Consider the following 22,820-nt stretch of genomic DNA (forward strand, 5'->3'; position numbering starts at 1 on the left):
ACAGAGGCTGCTGGAGCACGCGGTTTGCAGTGATGTCACGCCGGGCCAATCCCCGCGTGCTTCACCGCCACCCGAAGACTCCCCGCCGCCAGTCCAGTTCACACAGGCGGACCAGCACCCCTCCAGCGGAGCGATGGGGCTCGTCTCGTTTGGCGCGTCAGGGGATGACGAAGATAAGGATGACAGTTTTTCCTGTGATGCTGCATCCGACGACTGGCCGGGCTCGTCCTTCGACCCCGCGCCTTCGACATTAGCGGGCACGAGCGCGGGCTCCAGCATGGACTCAGAGATCGTCCGCATTCTCTCCAAGGCCGTGGAAGACCTCGGGCTCGATTGGTCTTCCCCGGAAGAACCCACCCGCAGCCGACTGGACGAGTGGTTCCTGCAGGGGCGCCGACAGGCCCCTCGACAAAGACCCTCCCCCTTCTTCCCGGAAGTTCACGACGAACTCACAAAGTCGTGGAAAGCCCCGCACTCCGCTCGCCTGAAGCATTCTTTTTCTTTGTCGCTCTCCTCCGTGGACGGCGCGAAAGAAAGAGGCTATGAGGGGACTCCACCCCTCGAGGAGGCTGTGGCCAATCATCTGTGTCCACCCTCCAACGCTGGATGGAAAGCTAAAGCTTCTCATCCCTCGAAGCCTTGCCGGTCCACTTCAGCTCTCGCCGGTCGCGCATACGCCGCCGCCGGCCAAGCTGCATCAACGCTTCACTCTATGGCTGTGCTCCAGGTGTTTCAAGCCAAACTTCTCCGCAGTATGGACGAGTCTGGACCCGAGCCTGAGGCATTTAAGGACCTACGCAGCGCCACTGACATAGCGCTGCGAGCCACAAAAGCCACCGCCCAATCCATCGGCCGTGCTATGGCTAACCTGACTGTCCTTGAGCGCCATCTGTGGCTGACGCTAACAGATATGAAGGATGCAGATAAGGCGTCTTTCCTCGACGCGCCTATCTCCCAAGACGGCCTGTTTGGACCAGCGGTGAAGGAGTTCGCCGAGCACTTCACCGAAGCCCGTAAGGACTCACAGGCTATGCGTCACTTCCTGCCCAAGCGATCTAGCTCATCGCAGAGCCGCCAACGGCCGCCTCAACAGCAGCGAGCTAAGACGGCGCCCCCCGTTTCTCAGCCCAAACCTGAAACGGATTTTCGACGCCGCTCGCGCTCTGCCAACAGGAAGCAACCGCCCGAGCGACGGGGACCTCGGCCCAGGATTGTGCTGAACCCAGAGCCTCGTAAGTCCTCCTAGCTACAGGGAGGAAAAGGGAGAGCGCGTGTCTCGCGAGAGCCGGACCGCTCTCTCCAAAACGTCTAAAGCATTACCCAGTCCCCTTACAGGCGGCTGGAAATGTCTATACAGCAGCCAATGTGCCAGCAACACAGCTCGCCCACCTGCAAACAAACGCCGTTTTTACGGCGACACACAGAAATCACATAAAGAGCTATTTTCTGCCTGTGTCATTAAAGGGTCACGTGTCCACACCAAAGTGCGCATTCCCACATATCAAAACTGTCAACGCAGTGCCAAATGTTTTCCCAGCTCAGGCTGGACGCCCCATAAATGTAGATTGTGTGCCAACTGTTACGTATGCACCACTACACACAAGCACTGTTCCCACAGTTATAAACACTTCCCCAGTAAAAGCGGGAAGTTGTATAAGAGTAGCGCGTGTGCCCGCTGTTATGCACGCACCCCAACTCACAAACACTGTTTATATGGCCAAAAACCTCCCGCCACGAGCGGGAAGTTTTATGAAAGTGGCGCGCGTGCCTACCACAGTCTATGCACCCCCACCCATAAGCACTATACACACAGTGTTAAACATTTCCCCATCTCACTCTGTGAGCATTACAGCGAGCGTGCCTGTAATCTCACACGCACCCCTGCACCCGCTTCACAGCGGTGGTAGAGACGAAAGTGAGAAAAGATGTTTCACATGTTCTACGCACCGAGATGCTCAAACTGATAGAGAAAGGCCCTATAGAAACAGTCCCCCCCTCTATGAGCGAGGCAGGTTTTTACAGCCGCTATTTTCTCGTCCCGAAAAAGGACAGCGGTCTCCGCCCCATTCTAGATCTCAGACATCTGAACAAAGCTTTAATGATTCGTTCGTTCAGAATGATAACTACCAAGCATATCCTCGCGCAAGTTCGCCCGAGGGATCGGTTTCTGTCAGTGGATCTGAAAGACGCTTACTTTCACATTCCAATAGCGCCTCATCACAGGCCATTTCTGAGATTCGCTTTCGAGGGACAGTCATACCAGTACACAGTACTACCATTCGGCCTGTCACTGGCACCCCGTACATTTACGAAATGTATGGATGCAGCACTTTCCCCCCTGAGACAGCGGGGAGTGCGAATACTAAATTATCTCGACGATTGGCTAGTACTAGCACAATCAGAGAGCCAGTTAGTGACACACAGGTCTTGGATTATCAGTCATCTAGAGTGCCTAGGTCTAAAAATCTATTTTGCAAAGAGCATGCTATCCCCCAGCCAGAATATTTCTTTCCTGGGAATAGTGCAAGACTCAGGGCAGATGACGACGCGCCTCTCATCAGAGCGCGCGCTCACTATCCGGCGCCTTGCAACATCGTTCAGAGCGGGCGCGCGCGCCCCCGTCAAGCGGTTTCAGAAGATGCTCGGTCTCATGGCCTCAGCATCAGCTGTACTCCAGCTAGGATTGTTGCACATGCGTCCTCTCCAACGCTGGCTCAAAAGCCGTGTCCCCACCCACGCGTGGCGCTCGGGCCACTTTTTAATCAGAGCAAATCACGGCTGCATAAAAGCCCTGACGCCCTGGAAAGCTGTCGACTGGTATCAGTCCGGCGTGAGTTTGGGTGTAAACACAAGGAGAAAGATGATCACGACAGATGCCTCCAAAATAGGTTGGGGGGCCCTTTACGAGGGCAGGCCTGTCTCCGGCTTGTGGTCAAACCCGGAGAAGCGCCTACATAGAAACTGTCTGGAATTGAAAGCGGTCGCTTTGGCTCTCAGAGCCCTGCTCCCGTACCTGAGGGACGAGCACGTCCTAGTCCGAACGGACAACATGACGGGAGTCTGGCATATAAATTGTCAGGGTGGACTCAGATCGAGCTCCCTGCACTCGATGGCCAGGGAGCTCCTCCTATGGTCCCAGCGCAACCTGCGCTCGCTGAGAGCAGTGCATGTGCCAGGTGTTCTGAACCAGGGAGCGGACATGCTGTCCAGAGACAAAGTTCTCCCAGGAGAATGGTCTCTCCACACCCTGACGATTCAGTGGTTATGGCAAACCTTTGGCAGAGCAGAGGTCGACCTCTTTGCCTCCAAGGAAAATACGCACTGCCCTCTCTTCTTTTCAAAGAGCACGGACGCGCTCGCCCAAGTCTGGCTGAGCCGCCCGCTGTATGCCTTCCCTCCGGTTGCGATGCTACCTCAGGTCATCAGTCGGATCAGGGAGGAGAAATGTGCAGTGCTCCTGGTAGCCCCACTCTGGAAAAAACAGACGTGGTTTCCAGAACTGATGCAGATGATACAATCTGCCCCATGGCCGATTCCACTGAGGCTAGATCTCCTCAGGCAGGCCAACGGGACGATCCTCCATCCCCGCCCCGATCTGTGGGCCCTCCATGCGTGGCCCCTCAAGGGATTCCCGGGAACCTCCCCAGTGGAGTGTTGAGAACCATCACTGAGGCGCGAGCGCCCTCTACGAGGCGCTTATATGCCCAGAAATGGAAGGTGTTCAGTGACTGGTGCAAGTCCAGGAACCTGAATCCTGAGACATGCGAAGTACCGAGTGTGCTCGTTTTCTTACAAGAGCTGTTGGAGGCAGGCCGCACCCCCTCCACGCTCAAAGTATATGTGGCTGCCATAGCGGCATCACATGAACCGGTCGAAGGACGCACACTAGGGAAAAACTACCTAGTTGTTCGTTTCCTGAGGGGCGCCAGGAGGATAAATCCCCCACGCCCCCCCTCGGTGCCGATTTGGGACCTGGCCACGGTCCTGGACGCACTTAAGCGTGCCCCGTTCGAATCCCTCCGAACTGTGCACCTTAAACAGCTCTCGCTCAAAACTGCTCTCTTGCTGGCTGTCGCCTCGGTCAAGAGAGTGGGCGACCTGCACGCGCTGTCATCAAGCGCTACCTGCCTGGAGTTTGGACCTAACGACAACAGGGTTGTCCTCAGGCCAAGACACGGGTATATTCCTAAAGTGCTCTCTACTCCTTTCAGAGCACAGGTGATATCTTTGGCCACGCTATCGTCCCCAGCAGAGGAAAGTGACGCTAATTTACTCTTCCCGGTCAGGGCACTCAGAGTATATTTGGAACGTTCTGCCCTGTTCAGACAGACAGAGCAGTTGTTCGTATGCTTTGGCGGCCGCACTAAGGGTCTGGCTGTGTCAAAGCAAAGAATATCGCGCTGGATAGTTGATGCTATAGCGCTGGCTTATGAAGCCAAGGGCCTTCAGTGCCCCTTGGGCATCAGAGCTCACTCTACGAGAGGCATGGCCTCCTCGTGGGCGTGGTCGATTGGGATACCCATTCAAGATATTTGTGCGGCTGCAGGCTGGGCCTCACCGTCCACATTTATCAGGTTTTATAACCTACAGGTCCCCTCATTGCACTCTAACATACTCTCGGTCTAACTATGCATAGGCTGGGGTGTGTACATGCTGAGCATTGTCTCCTCCCTCATAGAATCACATCTTTGCATCTGATGTGGAGGATGTTTCATACATGACAGTACATAAAAATGTGCTTGTGTGTGTCTTTGGACGCCCTTTGGGCCGTTCCACGTTGTCCCTTTATAAAGCCCGCCTTCGGCTGGCTCGTTGGATAATTACTTCGCTCAAAAGCTCAGGCACCGGCCTCCGGCTTAATAGAAGCGAAGTCAGCACGCACGGCGTTTTACATGGCGTTCCCATAGCGTAAGCATTACGCAATAGGAGAGACCTCTCGAAAGGGAACGACTCGGTTACTAACGTAACCTCGGTTCCCTGAGAGGAGGGAACGAGTATTGCGTAATCTGCCGTGCTTGTGCTTGGTCAATTTGCTTCAGTCGATTGAACCTAAAGAACTCAGACGACGGGGCGCCCAATATATAGCCCTTGGCCACGCCCATCTTGGCGGGCTCTGACGCGCGTGGACGCGAAGCACGCTCATTGGAAGCGGGTTCAGAGTCGCCCCGTCATTGGTTCGTGCAAGTTGCCGCAGCACAGCCAATGACCGAGCTGCCTCGCTCATTGCTGTATGCTGTGCAGCTGCAATGCGTTTTACATAAAGACTTCAATATTTCTCGAGAAAAGGAGTTTTCCCCATAGCGTAAGCATTACGCAATACTCGTTCCCTCCTCTCAGGGAACCGAGGTTACGTTAGTAACCGAGTCGATTTGCTTGTTCACGTGACAATTCGCATCGCATTCACGGCAGAATAACGTCTGTCTCCTGCACGCGAGAGATGAGAGAAGAAGAAAGTTGGCGAATGTCAGTTCAGTTGTAAGTTCATTCTTTATGTGCGTAGGGGTGTGCGATATGTATTGTCTACTATGATATTGTAATCATTGTTTTAACGATGTACGAGGCACTGTGAGCTGACATCACATTTGTCGTGCTTTCACTGCGTGATGTGTGCAGTTATAGGTAGGCCTATGTCCCCAAATTAGTTTTTCGTCTATTTATATCATATTATGTTCTTATATTAGAATATCACATCAGTAAGAGTGCCGTTTTCCTGTGCACAAGTGTGATATTTATGTTATACAATAGTTAAATTAAAAATAAATTAACATTGTGAGTTACTTTTTAGACACCATATTGTCAATATTGTTTGTTTTCCCTTTATTTCGCCTACTAGAATTTCAAAATGAAACCGTAGCAGAGTCTCAATGCAGCAGACAGCGATGATTTCTTGACTGAAATCCGCATTTTGAACGAGTCATTTTAACGATTCAATGAACAATCACTTGCTTCTTTCCCGATTGAATCAGCCGTTTGAACAAATCGTTTGAACGAATCCCTCAACTCGCTTATTAAGACAGTGACTTACCGCCGCCTACTGGCGGTTTTAGTTTCATATTTAAGGTAACGTTACCCTTTAATTAAAACGTTAAAATTAGAAATTTCATATTTAAATAAATTTCATATTTAAATATTGATTTTTTTTTAAACTATCTCATAGCTTTATTTATGCATTTGTATAATTATTGTATAGTTAAGTATTATTGTATAAATAAGTATAATTACTGTATAATTTAATTTGAATGTTAGTATTTGACATAAAAGGTGATGCATAACTCTAAATAAGTTTAGAAAAAATGTCCATATATAGGTGAAAATGCCCCTGGAAATCAATTTAAGGTGGCAATTATTGCACATTAATTAATCATTTCTGTCACTGCTGTGAACTGACCACTGCATAGAATATGAAAAATATGAATATCTTCGTGAGTCTGCTGTCAACAACAGGCCTATACTAGCCATTGCACCAGCACAAAAACACAATCAGTAAAATATCATCTAATTATTATCAACAAAACGTTGAAAATATCGAGATATATTTTTGTCAATATTGCGCACCCTTAATGTACGGTATTAATTTTTATTTCTTCAGGTCTTAAAAAGGTCTTAAAAAGCCTTAAATTTGACTTTAAAAAGTGTGCAGGAACCCTGTGTGTGATATGATACAAATGTCATGTATGATACGTACTGTATGAAAATGTCATATCACAGCTCAAATCGCAATATATGACAAAATATTTACAATATTAATTTGTGACAAAGTCGTGCAACCCTATATATAATTAATAATAAAAAGCAAATAAAAACACTTGCTAAAAAAGGTAGATATTTTGTCTGCATGTCATATGACCATTCATCGAAATCAGAAAACCGTGAACATTCAAATGTGTTGTCAAATTTTTTAAGTAATAACTTCATTTTAATAACCTGCCCTAAAGTAACCTAGGCCTAGTAAGTACTTTGTTCAGAAGCACAATCAGGGTTCAAATCTGGGTTTTAGGGTTGGGAGTTTACTAAAGTAAGGAGGAGAGATTCCCTGATATGATTGTAAAGCACTTTGGGTGTAGAGTAGTACATATGAAAGCGCTAAATAAATGCCTCATTCATTCATTCGTTCATTTAATCAAAGTACTGTGCGCTGCATCACTGCTTCTAATTACCATAGAAAAATAATGCTTTTACAGTCTGAATTGAATGTGGCAAAAGAAAGATTGACTATAATGAGCTGGTTCTTTTACCAAATCTCCAAAAAGGACCAGTTATTCATTCTTTAAAACTAAAATAATTGATATTTGCTTCAATGTTTTGTCTGATTTTTTCACCAGGTTCCAAAGTGGCTTCTAATGCATGCTTTTTTCTAAACACATTTGGAAAAAATGATTCTCACTGTGGAAAAACCAAAGATGGCTACAGAGCCTGTACAAAAGAGTATGTGATCTTTTATAATTTTCTATGTAAAATAGCTCACAAAATGACTTTTCCAGCATCAGTATTTGTAGCACCCGGTGTAGAACAAACTGATTTTGACATGATTTACTTTTTTCCTTATTATAGAAGCATGCTTTGTGGAAAGATATTTTGTGATGGAGGAAACGAATACCCTGTTACCGGTCAAAAAGCTGTCATAGTAACATTAAAGGGAATGTGCAACATAGCTGGGGACCAATCAGAGGAGGACGCCCTCAGCATGGTTCCTACTGGCACAAAATGTGCACATAATAAGGTAAGCTTGTAAAAATTTGATTTGAACTATAACAGCATGTATTTATGTCTTGTAGGAGCAAATACTGGATGAAATCACTTGGTTATGTTTCAACAGGTTTGCTATGATTATATGTGCCAAGACCTGAATGTTTACGGCAGTAATGAAAACTGCTCACTGAAATGCAGTGGTAGAGGGGTGAGATCAAACCTCCATTTCATTGAAAACAACAGGCGAAAATGCCATATTTATAATTCATAATATAAAAAGACATGCTTAGAGTGTTATTGTCTCTTATTTTACAGATATGTAATCACAAAAAACAATGCCACTGTGAGCCTGGTTGGGCACCTCCTTTCTGTGAAGTCAAATATTCTGAATTGCCATCCGGTACTCAAACTCACTCTCGCTCTTTTTTTGGAAAAATTCATAAACAAAAATTCATAAACATTTGCGAAATTTTACTCTTGTTTGCAATTTCTTAGGACAAGTAAAGATCATTGGGATCTCAGTAGCAGTTGCAATCGCTCTGCTTCTACTAGTAGGTGGAGTAGTGCTTTATCGTAAAAAAAGAAATGGGATCATCAGCCACAAAACGTGAGTTGTTTCATTTGACTTGCTTTGCTAAATGTATCATACACATGGTCTTAAAGAACTCAAATTAACTTTTTTCCCCAACCATTCGTATTTCTTAGTGGTCATAAAACCATTCTGCATAGTTTTTCTTCTTTTTTTATAAATGTATTTTTTGACCCACTGGCCATCCTTCCAGGGTGTTTCCCTTCCTTTGGCCTAAAACGCTGGGATAGGCTCCAGCATCCTCATGATCATGATAAGTCAAGTCACATTTATTTATATAGCGCTTTATACAATACAGAAAAGCAGCTTCAAATTAATAAACAGAACAATAACAGTGTTAATGTTGTAAAATTCATTAATTATGAAACAAATTAAATTTAACCTGTAAAGCAGCTCTACAGAATAAGATAATAGTATCATTATTCAACTCATTTTATCTCAATGCTGTTTTAATTTAGTTCAGTAACTGCGTTAGTATTGCAAAGTTCATCAATTATGAAACAATTTCAATTCAGCTATAGCAGCTCCAGAGCCCACAATAGTGTCATTATTCAGCTTAAGTCAGTTCAATGTTGGTCCAATAATAGTGTCAATGTTGCAAAGTTAGTGTTGTTATCAAATGAGAACTAAATCTGAACCATACTGAGCTTGATAATTTCATTACAGTTAAATCGATTATATTACAGAACATTAATAGTCTTTTAAACCCCAACTGAGCAAGCCAAAGGCAACAGTGACACTGCATGACTTTACAAAAGAAAGAATCGCCGACAACTTCTGCCTGGTCCGCAAACTACGTTTCACAACCAAACAAACGCGAGAAGTGATAAGGAAATAACAGAAGATCACGCGTGCGTGAGACCGGAGTTCTCGCGCGACACTGAATTTGTCATTAAAAATTATAGCCTACAAGAAGATTGCAATCCAAATTGTCTGTGCACTGATTTGTAGCGAAAATGAAAAAAAAAAAAATAACAGTTTATGCAGGAAATGGTTGGGAAGACAAGGGGAGCAAGTACTGTGTTTTGCAAAGAGAGTTGGGGGTAAATAAATAATTTTGCAAATGTCCTGCTGTTGCTGCTGGTCATGCAAATGTTTGTGCTTTGTTTCTGTTTGATATAATTGTAAATATAGGCCTATCTATTAAAATACTGATATTCTGGTCTATAACTCCTCCCCAAGATACAGCCTGTATCTTGCTCTCTCATTGGCTGTCGGTCATCGCCGATGTAGTTTTCAGTCAGAACACTTTTCACACAGCAGGATTGTGAATCGCCGACAGGTCAAGATATTGTCGGCGATTCTCTCAGATCGCGTCTTTGCTCATTCACACTGCGTGATTGTCACTCGCGTGAACGAGCACCGGTTTGCCTGTGATTTCGGGCATTTGCCGGCGATTTCTCAAAACCTGTCGGCGAGCCAAAATCGGGGCTAAAATCGTGCAGTCTGAACTCAGCATTAGTGTTACATTCAGCTGATTTCCTGGAAGTGCCTTGGAAATTCATTGGTCAGAAAGAATGTGTGACTAGCTGTGAGTTTATTTAATTATAATCTGTCCGATTATTTTACCTCTGTCTTTATGTTTACAGAAAAGCTCCATCTTCAGCGCAGTTGAGCCTTCTTATTGAGAACAACAGTACCAAGAAGGACCACCCTCCGATCAGCCAGCCCATATTCATGGGGACCACCGTAACTCAACCCTGCACCCCTCTAACTGCTAGAGTGGGTCCGGCCCGTCCAGCCCGTCCTGCCCCCTTAGTTAGTACAACCTTCATTATTATGCTGCCCATTCATTATCATCTTAAAGTCAAAAAAATCTATTCTCACTGCATGAAATGAAGAAGTTTTTCCCCCATTTGAGACATTTGAATGTGAAATAAATTTAAAACTAGAGTCTTGTTACCATACTTATGGCTATTTGCATAATGTCTTGCATAAAGTGAACCACATTGCAGCTTACCCTTGTAAGGAACCACCCATCTAGATGAAAATAGAACTTCTGGCCAACATGTAATGCACCCAGTCACAGTTTGTACATGCCATTTAGGGATGGGTAAATCTAAAATTATTTATACAAGAATAATGTACTGCTGAAAAAAACTCTCCCAAAACAAAAATTGTGTAAATTGTGAATGGACTTGGGATCAGAATTTCTGTCTGCCCAAAAGTTTTAACTAGTACTGATTAAATCTTGAACAAGTTGAATATAAGTTCTGCTCATGGATATCTAGTTAATCACAACTTCATCAAACATAACTCAAGTATTGTTCAAAGATTGAGTCCACAATTTTTACAGCAATGCTTTTCAGGTTTATACAACAGGCATATGGACAGACTAAACGGTTACATTTTTTTAGTTTTACATACAGTATATGCGTGTCTGGGACAGGAAAGAGTCAAGCAGTCTTTTTGCTTTTCTTTAGAAAGATAAAAACAAATGTGTTCTCATTCTGCTTGCAGCCTCCAGAAAAACCGCAGCAGACTACAGTTAAACAGGTAAGATGAACTGTTGATAGCAGAAATTCACCCAGAAATGTACCCAAAAAAAAAAAATCCTGTCACCTGTAAGACTTTCTGTCTTCTGTTGAACATGAAAGGAGATGGATATTCCCATTTAAATATACTGTAAAAAGAATAAAATAAAATAAACATTTACCCAAATTGTATTTTAAGATTAGAAATGCATTTTCTTATACATTTTGTAAATATTTTAACATTATCCTGTTTACAGCATATATTTAGCATATATTTTAAATATAGGAATCTCCAAAATCATTACATGCACTATAAATGTATCATGAAAGTAGTATAGTGCAGTTACAGTAGATTAGTACTTATTAAACACATTGTTAACATAGCAACATGCTATTTCCAAACTGTTGTAATCAGGGGTGTAAAATACTTGAGAGATTTTACTTCATTAGCTACGTATTATTGCAGGGAATTTGTACTTTACTCAAGTAATCTTGAAATTGAATACTTGTACTCTTGCACAATTACTTTTCAGAAGAAAAAAGAATACTACTTTTTACTCCTTTCATTTAGTCTTTCAAAGTAAAGACCATCGTCCATTCAGCCCTATTATTCAGAATAATGGGAGATGACCAATTGGCTGTGTCCCCTGTTGGTGTTTTATTGACTGTTGGTTACTAGGTTAATAATACCAACGTTGTCCGCTTGAACAACTTGATGGAAACACACCTAATTTGCATTTGTTTTCGTTTTTTTGCAAACTTTGAAAAGATTAGCTTCACGTTTGGGTGGAAACCCAGCTAATGTTACACCTGTTCTGGATTTGAGTTTGGTTCTTTTTGCACTTTTCCCAGTTCAGTTTCCTTTGTCTTTGTTCATCATGGTTTTTGATTTGCCCTCTTGTGTCACACCTTTGTCTAGTTAATTATCTTGTTTAGTCCCTAGTCTGTCCCTGTGTATTTATAGCCTTGTGTTTTCTTCAGCCTTTGTCAGATCTTGTCAGTTTTATGTGGTTGCTCTGTTCATCGTATTTTGTTTCTTGAGCGCCTAAGAACTGTTAACCTTAATTTGTGTTCAGTAAAGATACTGCTTGCTGCTTGCTAGACCCAGCTCTTTTATTTTCCATCATTTTTACAACCTCTTGCTGACAGAAAATCTGGTCTAACAAATGGTTGTAGTTGCAGTTCAGAGCCTCCTCTCAAATAGGGATCAGTCCCTTGAGGTGTATACACAGAGGTTACTAGATCTGGTCCCCTTTGTGCAGCACAAAAACATCAGGCTCTGCGTGTTTTTGGGAGATGGCCATAAAGGGACATTCCACCATTTTGTTCGGTGGGTGTTGCATCAGTGTGGATTTCCCTACACAGACGAGAGTGAGGAAGACCCAGCCCCACTTGTGCCCACAGCACACGCCGCATCAGCAGTCACGCCCCCAGCGGACCACACAACTGAAACCACCGCAGCTTGCCATGGATAAGTGAATTTTGTCTTGTGGTGCCATCTCAAAGAGGTACGAAATCTTTCTAGGACCTTTACCTCGACTGTTCTTTGCTGGTGGAATGATCTGCCTAACTCAACCAGAGCTGCTGAGTCCGTAGCCATTTTCAAGAAATGGCTGAAGACGCATCTTTTCCGGCAACAATTGATCCATTAATACTAACACTTTCTCTTCTATTCTATATCTATTTATAAAAAGGGCAAGGAAAAAAGGATGAAAAGGACATGTACTGCGTTGATTAAACTGGGAAGGGTCATAGCACTTGCATATTGTCCTACCAGGTTTGTGAGCTGTGGTCATTTCCATAAAGGAGCATACTGCCGAGGCCATGTTCGTTCCAGAGCCCGAGCCGGAAGTGGAGTCTGACTAGGTTTATGAGCCAGTCACTATGTCCGTTCATGTGGGAGTTCTCATTGAATACAAGGGAATGGAATGGATGTGGAACTTGAACTCTATTAAAAATGAGGAGTGTAAAAGGATTAGCGCAAAGTCTGTTTTGTCACCCAGCACAATTCTCCCACCTCTTCTGCCTGTCCTGTATCAGCCAAGGAGGCTATTTTTGAACTCTTTGTCTGTCTTGTATAGGCCAAGAAGGCCTTTTTTTTAAGTCTCTGCCTGTCTTGTATCGGCCAAGAAGGTCGTTTTTGAACTCCCTGCCTGCTCTGTCATGGTCAAGGAGTCTCGTAACCCTCTGCCTGTGCTATTCAGGCCCCATCTCCACTGGCTTCCTTTAGCCCTTTGACAAGTCCTTCGCTGGCTCCTATTAACAGCTTGGATCCAAGCCTGTTACTCCACCTCAGCCCGTCAACTCTACATGGGACCGTCATCCTTACGTGCTCCTCTGGGCTTCCTCGTTGCTCTGGCTTTGTCTTGGTCAGTCATCACTCTGCCTTTGCCATGAACTTCTGGGCCTTTGTCAACGCCTTGGCTCTCCAGCTCTTTGGTTACATTGGGCTCCATCACTATGGCTCCACCTCAGTCACACAAGCTCTGCCTCTGTCCTCCAGCACACTGGCTCCACTGCAGCCTCTCGTCACCCGGTCTCTTCTGCTTTTCCGTTATATTTATAGCCCTGTGTTTTGTTCAGTTTTTGTCAGATCTTTTTGTTTTATGTGATTGTTCTGTTCATCGTGTTTTGTTTCTTGAGATCCCGAGAGAAGCATTATCCTGAGTTTGTGTTCATTAAAAATGTTGCTTGCAAATCGAGCACTTTTATTTTCCACCTTTTTGCAACCCCTTTCCTGCATTCTGACATTGTTTAGACAAACGCATAGTATTGTCAATTACCACTGAAGAGAATTGACTCATTCCCCAGTTTGTAAAAGCTTGTATTTTCGGTTTGATAATGTGACTTTTAATGTTGCAAAATTGGCATTATCCACCTGATGTAACATTTCAGTTAGGATATAGGATTTGTAACATATGTGTAATGTTTGTGTTGTTGTTTATACATTTCCTCAGCTCAAATCCTCTGTGTAATTGTAGGGAATCAAGCCGACTGGACCTCCTGTTCCACCATTTAAACCATCTTTAGCAACAGGATCCTGGAGAACAGATCAAGTTAGTTACTTGCATTTACTCTGAAAGTGATTGTATTGTACGCTCAGTTTAAAACCGTTTATCCTGTAATGGTTTACTATTTTTTTTACTATACTACTTTAGTTTTACTTTACTATTTTACTATTTACAAACTTTTACTAACAATATCACTCAAACGGGTACAGACAGGCAGAAGGTTCACACACATAGGACGGAGATTGGACCAAGACTGACTGAATAGAATTAAACTAAATACAAACACTGATGAACTGATTAACACAATACAGGTGACATATGAGGTAACAGGTGAGACAGTAGAACTAAAAAGGGTTACCATGGAAACAAATGAGTGGCGGGAAAACAGAACAAAGGAAGACGGGAGTAATGAAAATACAAACAAACACTGTCACGTGAAACTGGTTCCATGAAGAACCTTTAACACCCTGAATCTTTCCATTCCACAAAAGCTTCTTTGTAGTGGAAAAGGGTTCTTTAGATTATTAAAATGTTCTTCATACTCAGAAAAAAAATATTTTAAGAACTCTTCAATGAAAGGTTCTTTGGGGAACCAAACATTTTTATTTTATGGTATCACTGTGAAAACTCCCTTTTGGGATTGTGGTGGAAAATTTAAACTGAATATTAAGAAAACCATGTTTTAATATTTGACCTTGTTTAACCTGCTAAATCTCTAAAAACCATGTCCTAAGACTTTCTGTATTTTACATGAATGTGTGTGTGTCGAACCCCTGACTGTGTGTATAAATAACAAATATGGGAAATGAAACTAGACAGATGACTAAGTTAGAACTTGTGATCAATGAAGTAATCGTCAAAACATATTCTTCTCTACCCAGTAACAGAAGAGACTGTAAATGAATAACCAATCAAATTAATGTCATTATGCCATACCTCCCTATTGTATAAAAACTGTTGTTTCCGTGTTTTCGGTGGGATTCTCAATGGAAATTGTCTGAGATCCTCCGGCCTTCTTTATTCTTGGGAGATTCTCTGAGAAATGCTCGAGAACTCCTGGCCGTAATAAAGAGCATTCAAGGGACATCTACTGAAGTCTGTCTGTCATTTAAGCTGCGCAGCATAGGAGTTGTTAGGTAAAGGAAAAACTCGAAGCTAAGACGTCGATTGGGGACGTAAGAGAGCTTGAGTAGAGTAGTTTAGCAAACTCGAAGCTAAGATGTCGACTGTAGACGCAAGAGAGCTTGAGTAGGGTAGGATTAGTAAAAAAACTCAGCGGTTGTCGAGTGTAGACGCAGGGAGCTGGAGTATTACAGAGTGAGCATTTTAGGGAAAGCGGATAGTCAGATTATAGGTTAGCATTAGGAAAAAGGAAAATTCCACCACAGGATCTTTATTTTTAAGAGTGTAAAAGAATTCTTGCATTCACCTATTAGTAAACTGTAGACTTTTTGCTTTGCAGGTCACAGGCGATACAGTGAAGGTTGTGTTGAGACCTCCCACCATTTCAAGAAGATGACCAGACTTGAAATCATCATGTGACTCATTTAAACAAATTACAGTCCTTCTTGTTCACTTTTATAGTGTGGGGGTGGCTGAATCACAAAGTGCTCTTTTAAACCATGCTTTAAAAAACACACATACACTGTTTGTGCTTGGCCTTGAGTAAGAGCTGTTTTTTGTCTGTTAAAGTAGTATTTATGATGCTATATTTATGTAATACATCTTAATGTGTGGTTGGAGAAATGATCAACAGGCCAAAAGGCTTTATACAGTAATTAATTTAATTGTACGTTTACAGACTGTTTTCACCTGTATGTATTAATTCTGAATAAAAGTTATTTAACATACCTTGATCTGCCTTAAACTAAACTAAAGTATGAAACCAAAACATATGTTCAACTGGAGGCTACATTCCCTCTAGTTTTAATTGATTTTGTACCAATTTTAATTAAAAAACTCTTAATGTAATGTCTATTTTTTGGCATCTTTTCTTTTTTCTAGGCAAAATTGCAACAAAAAAGCGTAATAATCATTGTTAAAAAGTTAGAAACACACACACAATGAGCACCCACCTCTCTACAACTCTTGACCAGCCCAGATAATATTGTACATGACTGATCCTGTATTTAGTGCAAGAATGTTTCCATAACCTTTGAGATACGGGCTGTACACTGAATCACGTGTGCCTTTTGGATTCTTTGTGAACTGTGATTCATTGGTGCGGCTGTTTAATTTTCCTGTGGGTGAAAATGGAAATACTGTACATCCTGGGCTCCTTTGGAAAGGATAAGTGATACACTTGTCTGTGCTTGTCTTGATGTTGTGCTTAGATGCTTGTTATCTGAGTAAAAGCAAACATTTTTAAAGTTCATAAAACAGAAGTGTACAATACTTTAAGAAAAAACAGTGGTATTATTTGTGGTTGTAAACTGTGCTGGTATCACAGCTCTATCCTCATGTGTGATGTGATTCAGCTATTCTCTAATGTACATTAACAAAGTCACTTGTATGTCAGCACTCAGCACTGAATTATAATTATCAATACAAACACGATTTCATTATGACCAGTGACTCAAATAAAAAAAAAGTTCTTCTGAACTTCTATTCATCAAAGAACCCTGAAAATGTTTTTTATCATGTTTCCACAAAAATATGAAGCAGCAAAACTGTTTTCAACATTGATAATAATAAGAAATGATTCTTGAGCAGCAAATCAGCATATTGGGAATATTTCTGAATGATCATGTGTCACTGAAGACTGAAGCCAATGCCCAGACTGGGTATTGGCTTCAATACCCAGTCACTGAGTGAGTCTGCCACACCACTTCTCCTCACTCTTTCCCCCCTTGGTATCTCCACATCCTGTTCCTGTTTAAGTGAAAGCATTCAGGATTTTACCATTTAATACTGGGGGCATCCAAGTTATTTGACAGGCCTATTAGAACATTCTTTTAAAAAGTAACGCAATAGTTACTTTCTCTGGTAATTAGACCTGCCAACCTGTACGCATTTTGACCTCAAAGTACGGTGGTACGATTTGTCACTCTACATGTGAACGATATTTTATATTACATTTGTGTTAAGTTGACAGTTTCCAAGCTAATGTTAACTAGCATTCTTAAATGTTCAGTCATAACTGGCGTTGAGAGCTGGAGGGCAAAACACTGCATCATGCGTCTCTCAATTTTCCATCTCCAACTGCAAGATCAGTTGAATCCACATCTCTAAAGACCTAAAACAAGCTTTAGTAGACTTGTTATGCGTATCAAAGTCTGACCAATTGTGTATTAAACCTTCGTTATGGTAATTAATCAGTCAATCAATCTCTTAAACGGCGGGACATTTTTAATCACTGTCTGGAAGCTGAAAACTCGTCTCTTAAAAAAACAGCCTTGATTTTATTATAGTAAAATTGTAGTAACCACGTTTTTTTGGCTGATTTATTACCATTTTAATAACCACAGTTTTACTAAAAATAGGCACATGGCACATGGCAGTTCAAAACATTACTGTTAAGTCTTTCCTGCTCAGCTTCCAGATCATGGTCAGTTGAGTTTTTTGTATTGTCCCAATGGAACATATTCTGACATGTGTAAATGTAATACTGAGTTTTAAAATAACTTATTTTTTTTGTGATTTCAGGTCATGTTTAAAGCAGATGATCATGGCAAACAAGGTATGGGAATAATAACTTTTAAAAAATCGTAATGACCGAGTCTTCTGATTCCATATGATTGCACTAAAAGTGATTTTGCTACAGTAAGACCACGATTGTTTCCACCCATCTATTGTTTTTGTTTTTTTGTAACAAGGCTCTGTCCTTTAGAAACATGGCTTTTCCAATCACTGCTATCTTAAAGGGATAGTTCACCCAAAAATGAAAATTCTGTCAGTATTTATTCCCCCTCATGTTGTTCAACCCCGTAAGACCTTCGTTCATCTTCGGAACACGAATTAAGATATTTTTGATGAAATCTGAGAGCTGGATCACTCCTCCATAGGCTTCTTCAGGGATTGAAACTTGCCAGCCCCGAAAAGTTATTAAAGACATCGTTAAAATAGTCCAAGTGACTACAGTGGCTCAATCTTAAGTTTATCAAGCGGCGAGAATACTTTTTGTGCGCAAAAACAAACAAAAATAACGACTTTATTTCAACTATATTAATTTGCTTCTCTGACTTCTCCTCGAGTCAGTTCACTAGTGTAACAGCGTAAGCTTCTGTTGTTGTACGTCACACGCATCACCCACATGACCAGCGTCGGCCAATAGTGAGACTACGTGTGACGTAGCTCTACGCAATCACACTAAGTTAACTGACTCGAGGCCCACAGAGAAGGAAATTAATACTTGAAATAAAGTCGTTATTTTTGTTGTTTTTTGCGCACAAAAAGTATTCTCGTCGCTTGATAAACTTAAGATTGAGCCACTGTAGTCACTTGGACTATTTTAACGATGTCTTTAATAACTTTTTGGGGCTGGCAAGTTTCAATCCCTGAAGAAGCCTATGGAGGAGGGATCCAGCTCTCAGATTTCATCAAAAATATCTTAATTAGTGTTCCGAAGATGAACGAAGGTCTTACGGGGTTGGAAAAACATGAGATTGAGTAAATACTGACATTATTTTAATTTTTGGGTGAACTTTCCCTTTAATGACACATATCTCTACCTTTCATTACAGCCAGATGATCTGACGGTTGCTGCTTGCATCTCAGCCTACCTGATGGAAAATTCTTGCTGGATGAATGACCTTCACCTTCAACTCAACCTTGTCAAGACAGAACTGCATACGGTTTCAGCCAAACCATACTTGCTGTGTGATCCTGCTGATTTGCCTTCTACATCATACTATCGGAGCTGCACAACTTCTATCTAGACTGGACTATTGTAATGCTCTCTTGGCAGCTCTTCCAGCATCAGTCAAACCTCTGCAACTGATCCAGATGCTGCAGCAAGAGTGGTCTTTAAAGGTAGCCCTATACCTAAACTCACTACTTTAGATCTATGTGTAATCCAGAAGCTTGTGTTCTGCAAGTGAACGGCGCCTTGTGGTGCCATCATCCCAAAGAGACAAAAAATCACTTTCAATGACCTTTACCTGGACTGTTCTCTGCTGGTGGAATGACCTGCCCAACACATTTTCAAGAAACTGCTAAAGATCCATCTTTTTCGTAAACACTTGACCCAATAATACTAAATCTTTGTAAAAAAAAAAAAACTTGCTATGTGTACTGTGCTAGGCTAACTAGGACTTGTCACTGCACTTGTTGCTTCTATTGTTATCGTAATTAGTAAGTCACTTTGGAGAACATGTAATTGTAAATGTTTAAAAAAAAGTTATATTAGAGTATAAAGGTATACAACAATTGCCTTTTAATGTGGATATTTTTACATGTTCTAAATTATATACTAAGCTTGTATTTCCTATCTATCACTTATCTTGACGTTTAGTGTTTATGTTCAATTACTAATACTGTAAATGTGCAGGTATTCTGTACTTATACATTTAGTTAATTTAACAGAAATTTACTGTAAACTTGCTATTATTAAGTACTTAATTAGAGATTGGTCAAACTTGTGAAATTGGATCTGTAAAAATTAAAACTGTAAATATTCAAACATTTGTATTTGAATTGATGTATTTATTTCATTTTTATACACAATTTCATTGCTATTTTACACAGGAAAAACTATATTAAAAGAAAATTACGGTAGATAGACAGGATTATAATAAAATAACTTTATAAAACCATAAATTTACAGTTTAACCTGAAAGTTAAATGTCTTTTTAATGTAATTTGACATAATTTATCAGTTTTCCACGGTTTAATAAGCCATTATCAACAGTAATATACTGTAATTTAATCAATTTTGACTGTCTTTTTAATGTAATTTGACATAATTTATCTGTTTTTCCACGGTTTAATAAGCCATTATCAACAGTAATATACTGTAATTTAATCAATTTTGACTGTCTTTTTAATGTAATTTGACATAATTTATCCGTGTTTCCATGGTTTGATAAGCCATTATCAACAGTAATATACTGTAATTTGACATAATTTATCTGTTTTTCCACGGTTTAATAAGCCATTATCAACAGTAATATACTGTAATTTGACATAATTTATCTGTTTTTCCACGGTTTAATAAGACATTATCAACAGTAATATACTGTAATTTGACATAATTTCTCAGTTTTTCCACGGTTTAATAAGCCATTTTCAACAGTAATATACTGTTATTTAATCAATTTTGACTGTAAAGTAAATTCTGTATTTTTACAGGTTTTGCATGTAATTTTGAGGAATGGTTATTTGCTGTAATTTAATGGAATCCGTCTGGAAACTTTGCTGCCAGAGATTTACCGTTTTTTTACGCGATTTTTTTTTACAGTGTGGAATAAACTCCCACTCCATATCCAACAGTCCCTTACACTATGCAGTTTTCGCTCCTCCCTTAAAACTCATCCCACTGTGTATCCTAGCCCCTAACCCCCGGTCAGGACTCTGCTTGCTTGCCCAACCCTGCCAGAGCCTCTGTTCTTACTGTAGCACCACCCTACTTACTCATCCTTGCCCAATAAACGTACCTTCTTCCTTCAGCCTTTTCTTTTCAATGAACCGCTTAGTTTAAAAATTGTTCAGTGCCTAGGTTAAAGGTGCTATATAAATATAAATAAATAAATAAAATTCACTGTTCGTTCATTGGCCAGAGGAAAACTTGCCCCCCAACTGTTTTTTTTTTATCCTTTCTGTCACCTGATGGAGTTTTGGCTCCTCGCCACATGTCCCCTTTTTCGCCTTTAGCTTTTGGTTTGCTTAGTTGGGGACATTTAACTTGATATTCAACAATATTATTGATCTGCGCTGGATGATGACATCACGGTTTTCTCCAGAGCGGCTATATATAAAAATGAACTAAATTAATATATTTTTTACAACAAAAATGAACCATCATTGAACTTACTTCAGCTGGACTGTAATGCTATTTTCTTCTAGAAACAAACTTTGTTGCATTATTTTCCTATTAGCTGCTTTGAAACAATCTGTATTGTAAAAAGCGCTATATAAATAAAGGTGACTTGACTTGACTTGTTCTCCAGCGATGATGACCCCTGTTACTCTCCTCGATCTCTAGTGTCTCCCTCATGTTCTCCAGCATCTCCTCGGATCCTTCGTCATGTTGTAGTTGTTATTAAGCAATGGAGTTGGATTATGGGATGTAGAATATGGTCATGTAGAAGAAGGCATTAATATCTGCTTTACACACAGCCAATTGGCTAGTAATATGCAAGTTAATAAGCAAAGTTAATTGTGAGAATTGGTCCCCAAACTAAAGTGTTTCCCATTTAAAAATGTTATATATTAAATATTAAATACTAACCATAATACAGAACCAGATAAGCCTGTGTTAAGAAACAATGTCCCTATTTTTTAGGACAGGGTGACAAACAACAATTTACAGATTGCTTTTAGGCAGTGTGACTGTGTGACCCTCCCCAGCCCAGTCGCAAAAGAAAAAAAAACAGGTTAATTAAGTGTGTTGCTTTTAAAGAGAGGTCAAAGAAAAGAGAAACATAAAAAATAAAAAAAAGGTTCATCTAGTTGTTTCCTGTAAGTTAGGTCACAAGCTTTTCTTGTTGTTGTGAAGCAGTGAGGAAACCATTTGTTAAGACATCATCAGCAAAGAGAACAGTGTTTTGTAATCTGTGTAATTTGTAGATGATGTAAAATAGACAATTGTACATGTAATCAAACACTGCTGTAATGCCGTAAATTATTTCATTATTTCTCTGCTGAGTTTTTCCTTTGTTCACTTTTCAGTTTCAAGATCAGAATCTGTGCTACTGGTCAAAAGTTTCATTACGATTTTTAAATGTTTTTTTAAAGTCAAGTCACCTTTATTTATATAGCGCTTTTTACAATACAGAGTGTTTCAAAGCAGCTTTACAGAGATAACAGAAACATAATGTTATAATAATATTGTTAAATATAAAATTAAATTAAATGTCTCTAATGCTCACCAAGGCTGCATTTATTTGATCAAAAATAAAAAAACAGTAATTGTAACGTATCCAGTCACCACACCAGCTCTGTCACCCTTACCGCACTACACTTCCCAGCATCCCTCATGTTTCCCACCGGCACACCATCAGCCATCACCTAATTACATCAGCACCTGCACCTCATCATCAGCACTCCCTATAAATAGACACTTCTCCTACTCTTCCTGGTCTGGTTTTGTTGTTCTCACAAAGAACACTGACTCCTTACCTGACTCCTTACCCGACTCCTTACCCGACTCCTTACCCGACTCCTTACCCGACTCCTTACCCGACTCCTTACCCGACTCCTTACCCGACTCCTTACCTTACCCGACTCCTTACCCGACTCCTTACCCGACTCCTTACCCGACTCCTTACCCGACTCCTTACCCGACTCCTTACCCGACTCCTTACCCGACTCCTTACCTTACCCGACTCCTTACCCGACTCCTTACCTTACCCGACTCCTTACCCGACTCCTTACCCGACTCCTTACCCGACTCCTTACCTTACCCGACTCCTTACCCGACTCCTTACCTTACCCGACTCCTTACCTGACTCCTTACCTGACTCCTTACCTGACTCCTTACCTTACCCGACTCCTTACCTGACTCCTTACCTGACTCCTTACCTGACTCCTTACCTTACCCGACTCCTTACCTGACTCCTTACCTGACTCCTTACCTTACCCGACTCCTTACCTTACCCGACTCCTTACCTGACTCCTTACCTGACTCCTTACCTGACTCCTTACCTGACTCCTTACCTTACCCGACTCCTTACCTGACTCCTTACCTGACTCCTTACTGACTCCTTACCTGACTCCTTACCTGACTCCTTACCTGCATGACACCAGAATGATTTGTCTTCAGTCATCCGCTTCCTTCATCCGTCTTCAGTCATCCGCCTCGATCTCCATTTCAGAACCTGCAACAGATAAGACCATTACTCATCCAGATATTCATCCTGAACACTATATTCATCAGTTACTCACCTGCTGCAATTGTTG

The 22,820-nt window shown here is 41.4% G+C and overlaps 1 protein-coding gene and 1 long non-coding RNA gene across 2 annotated transcripts in view; both read left to right on the forward strand.

Moving 5' to 3' along the window:
• adam8b (ADAM metallopeptidase domain 8b) overlaps window positions 1–16,379 on the forward strand; it is a 33,193-nt gene extending 16,814 nt beyond the window's left edge. The window contains exons 15-23 of the mRNA XM_077206004.1: window positions 7,323–7,425; window positions 7,552–7,720; window positions 7,817–7,897; window positions 8,005–8,089; window positions 8,185–8,296; window positions 9,868–10,036; window positions 10,739–10,774; window positions 13,734–13,808; window positions 15,226–16,379. Coding sequence (XP_077062119.1) covers window positions 7,323–7,425; window positions 7,552–7,720; window positions 7,817–7,897; window positions 8,005–8,089; window positions 8,185–8,296; window positions 9,868–10,036; window positions 10,739–10,774; window positions 13,734–13,808; window positions 15,226–15,282 — 887 coding nt within the window. The 3' untranslated portion in view covers window positions 15,283–16,379. The remainder of the gene's footprint in view (window positions 1–7,322; window positions 7,426–7,551; window positions 7,721–7,816; window positions 7,898–8,004; window positions 8,090–8,184; window positions 8,297–9,867; window positions 10,037–10,738; window positions 10,775–13,733; window positions 13,809–15,225) is intronic.
• Window positions 16,380–17,341: 962 nt separating this feature from the next.
• Window positions 17,342–19,383, forward strand: LOC143714706 (uncharacterized). Its single transcript, XR_013195593.1, has 2 exons — window positions 17,342–17,442; window positions 18,446–19,383. It is a non-coding gene; the product is annotated as an uncharacterized LOC143714706 (long non-coding RNA).
• The last annotated feature ends 3,437 nt before the right edge of the window (window positions 19,384–22,820 follow it).

This window comes from Siphateles boraxobius, unplaced genomic scaffold (genome assembly GCF_051911475.1).
Source record: "Siphateles boraxobius isolate OS27281-9 unplaced genomic scaffold, OSU_SipBor_1 55, whole genome shotgun sequence".
Taxonomy (NCBI): Eukaryota; Metazoa; Chordata; class Actinopteri; order Cypriniformes; family Leuciscidae; genus Siphateles; species Siphateles boraxobius.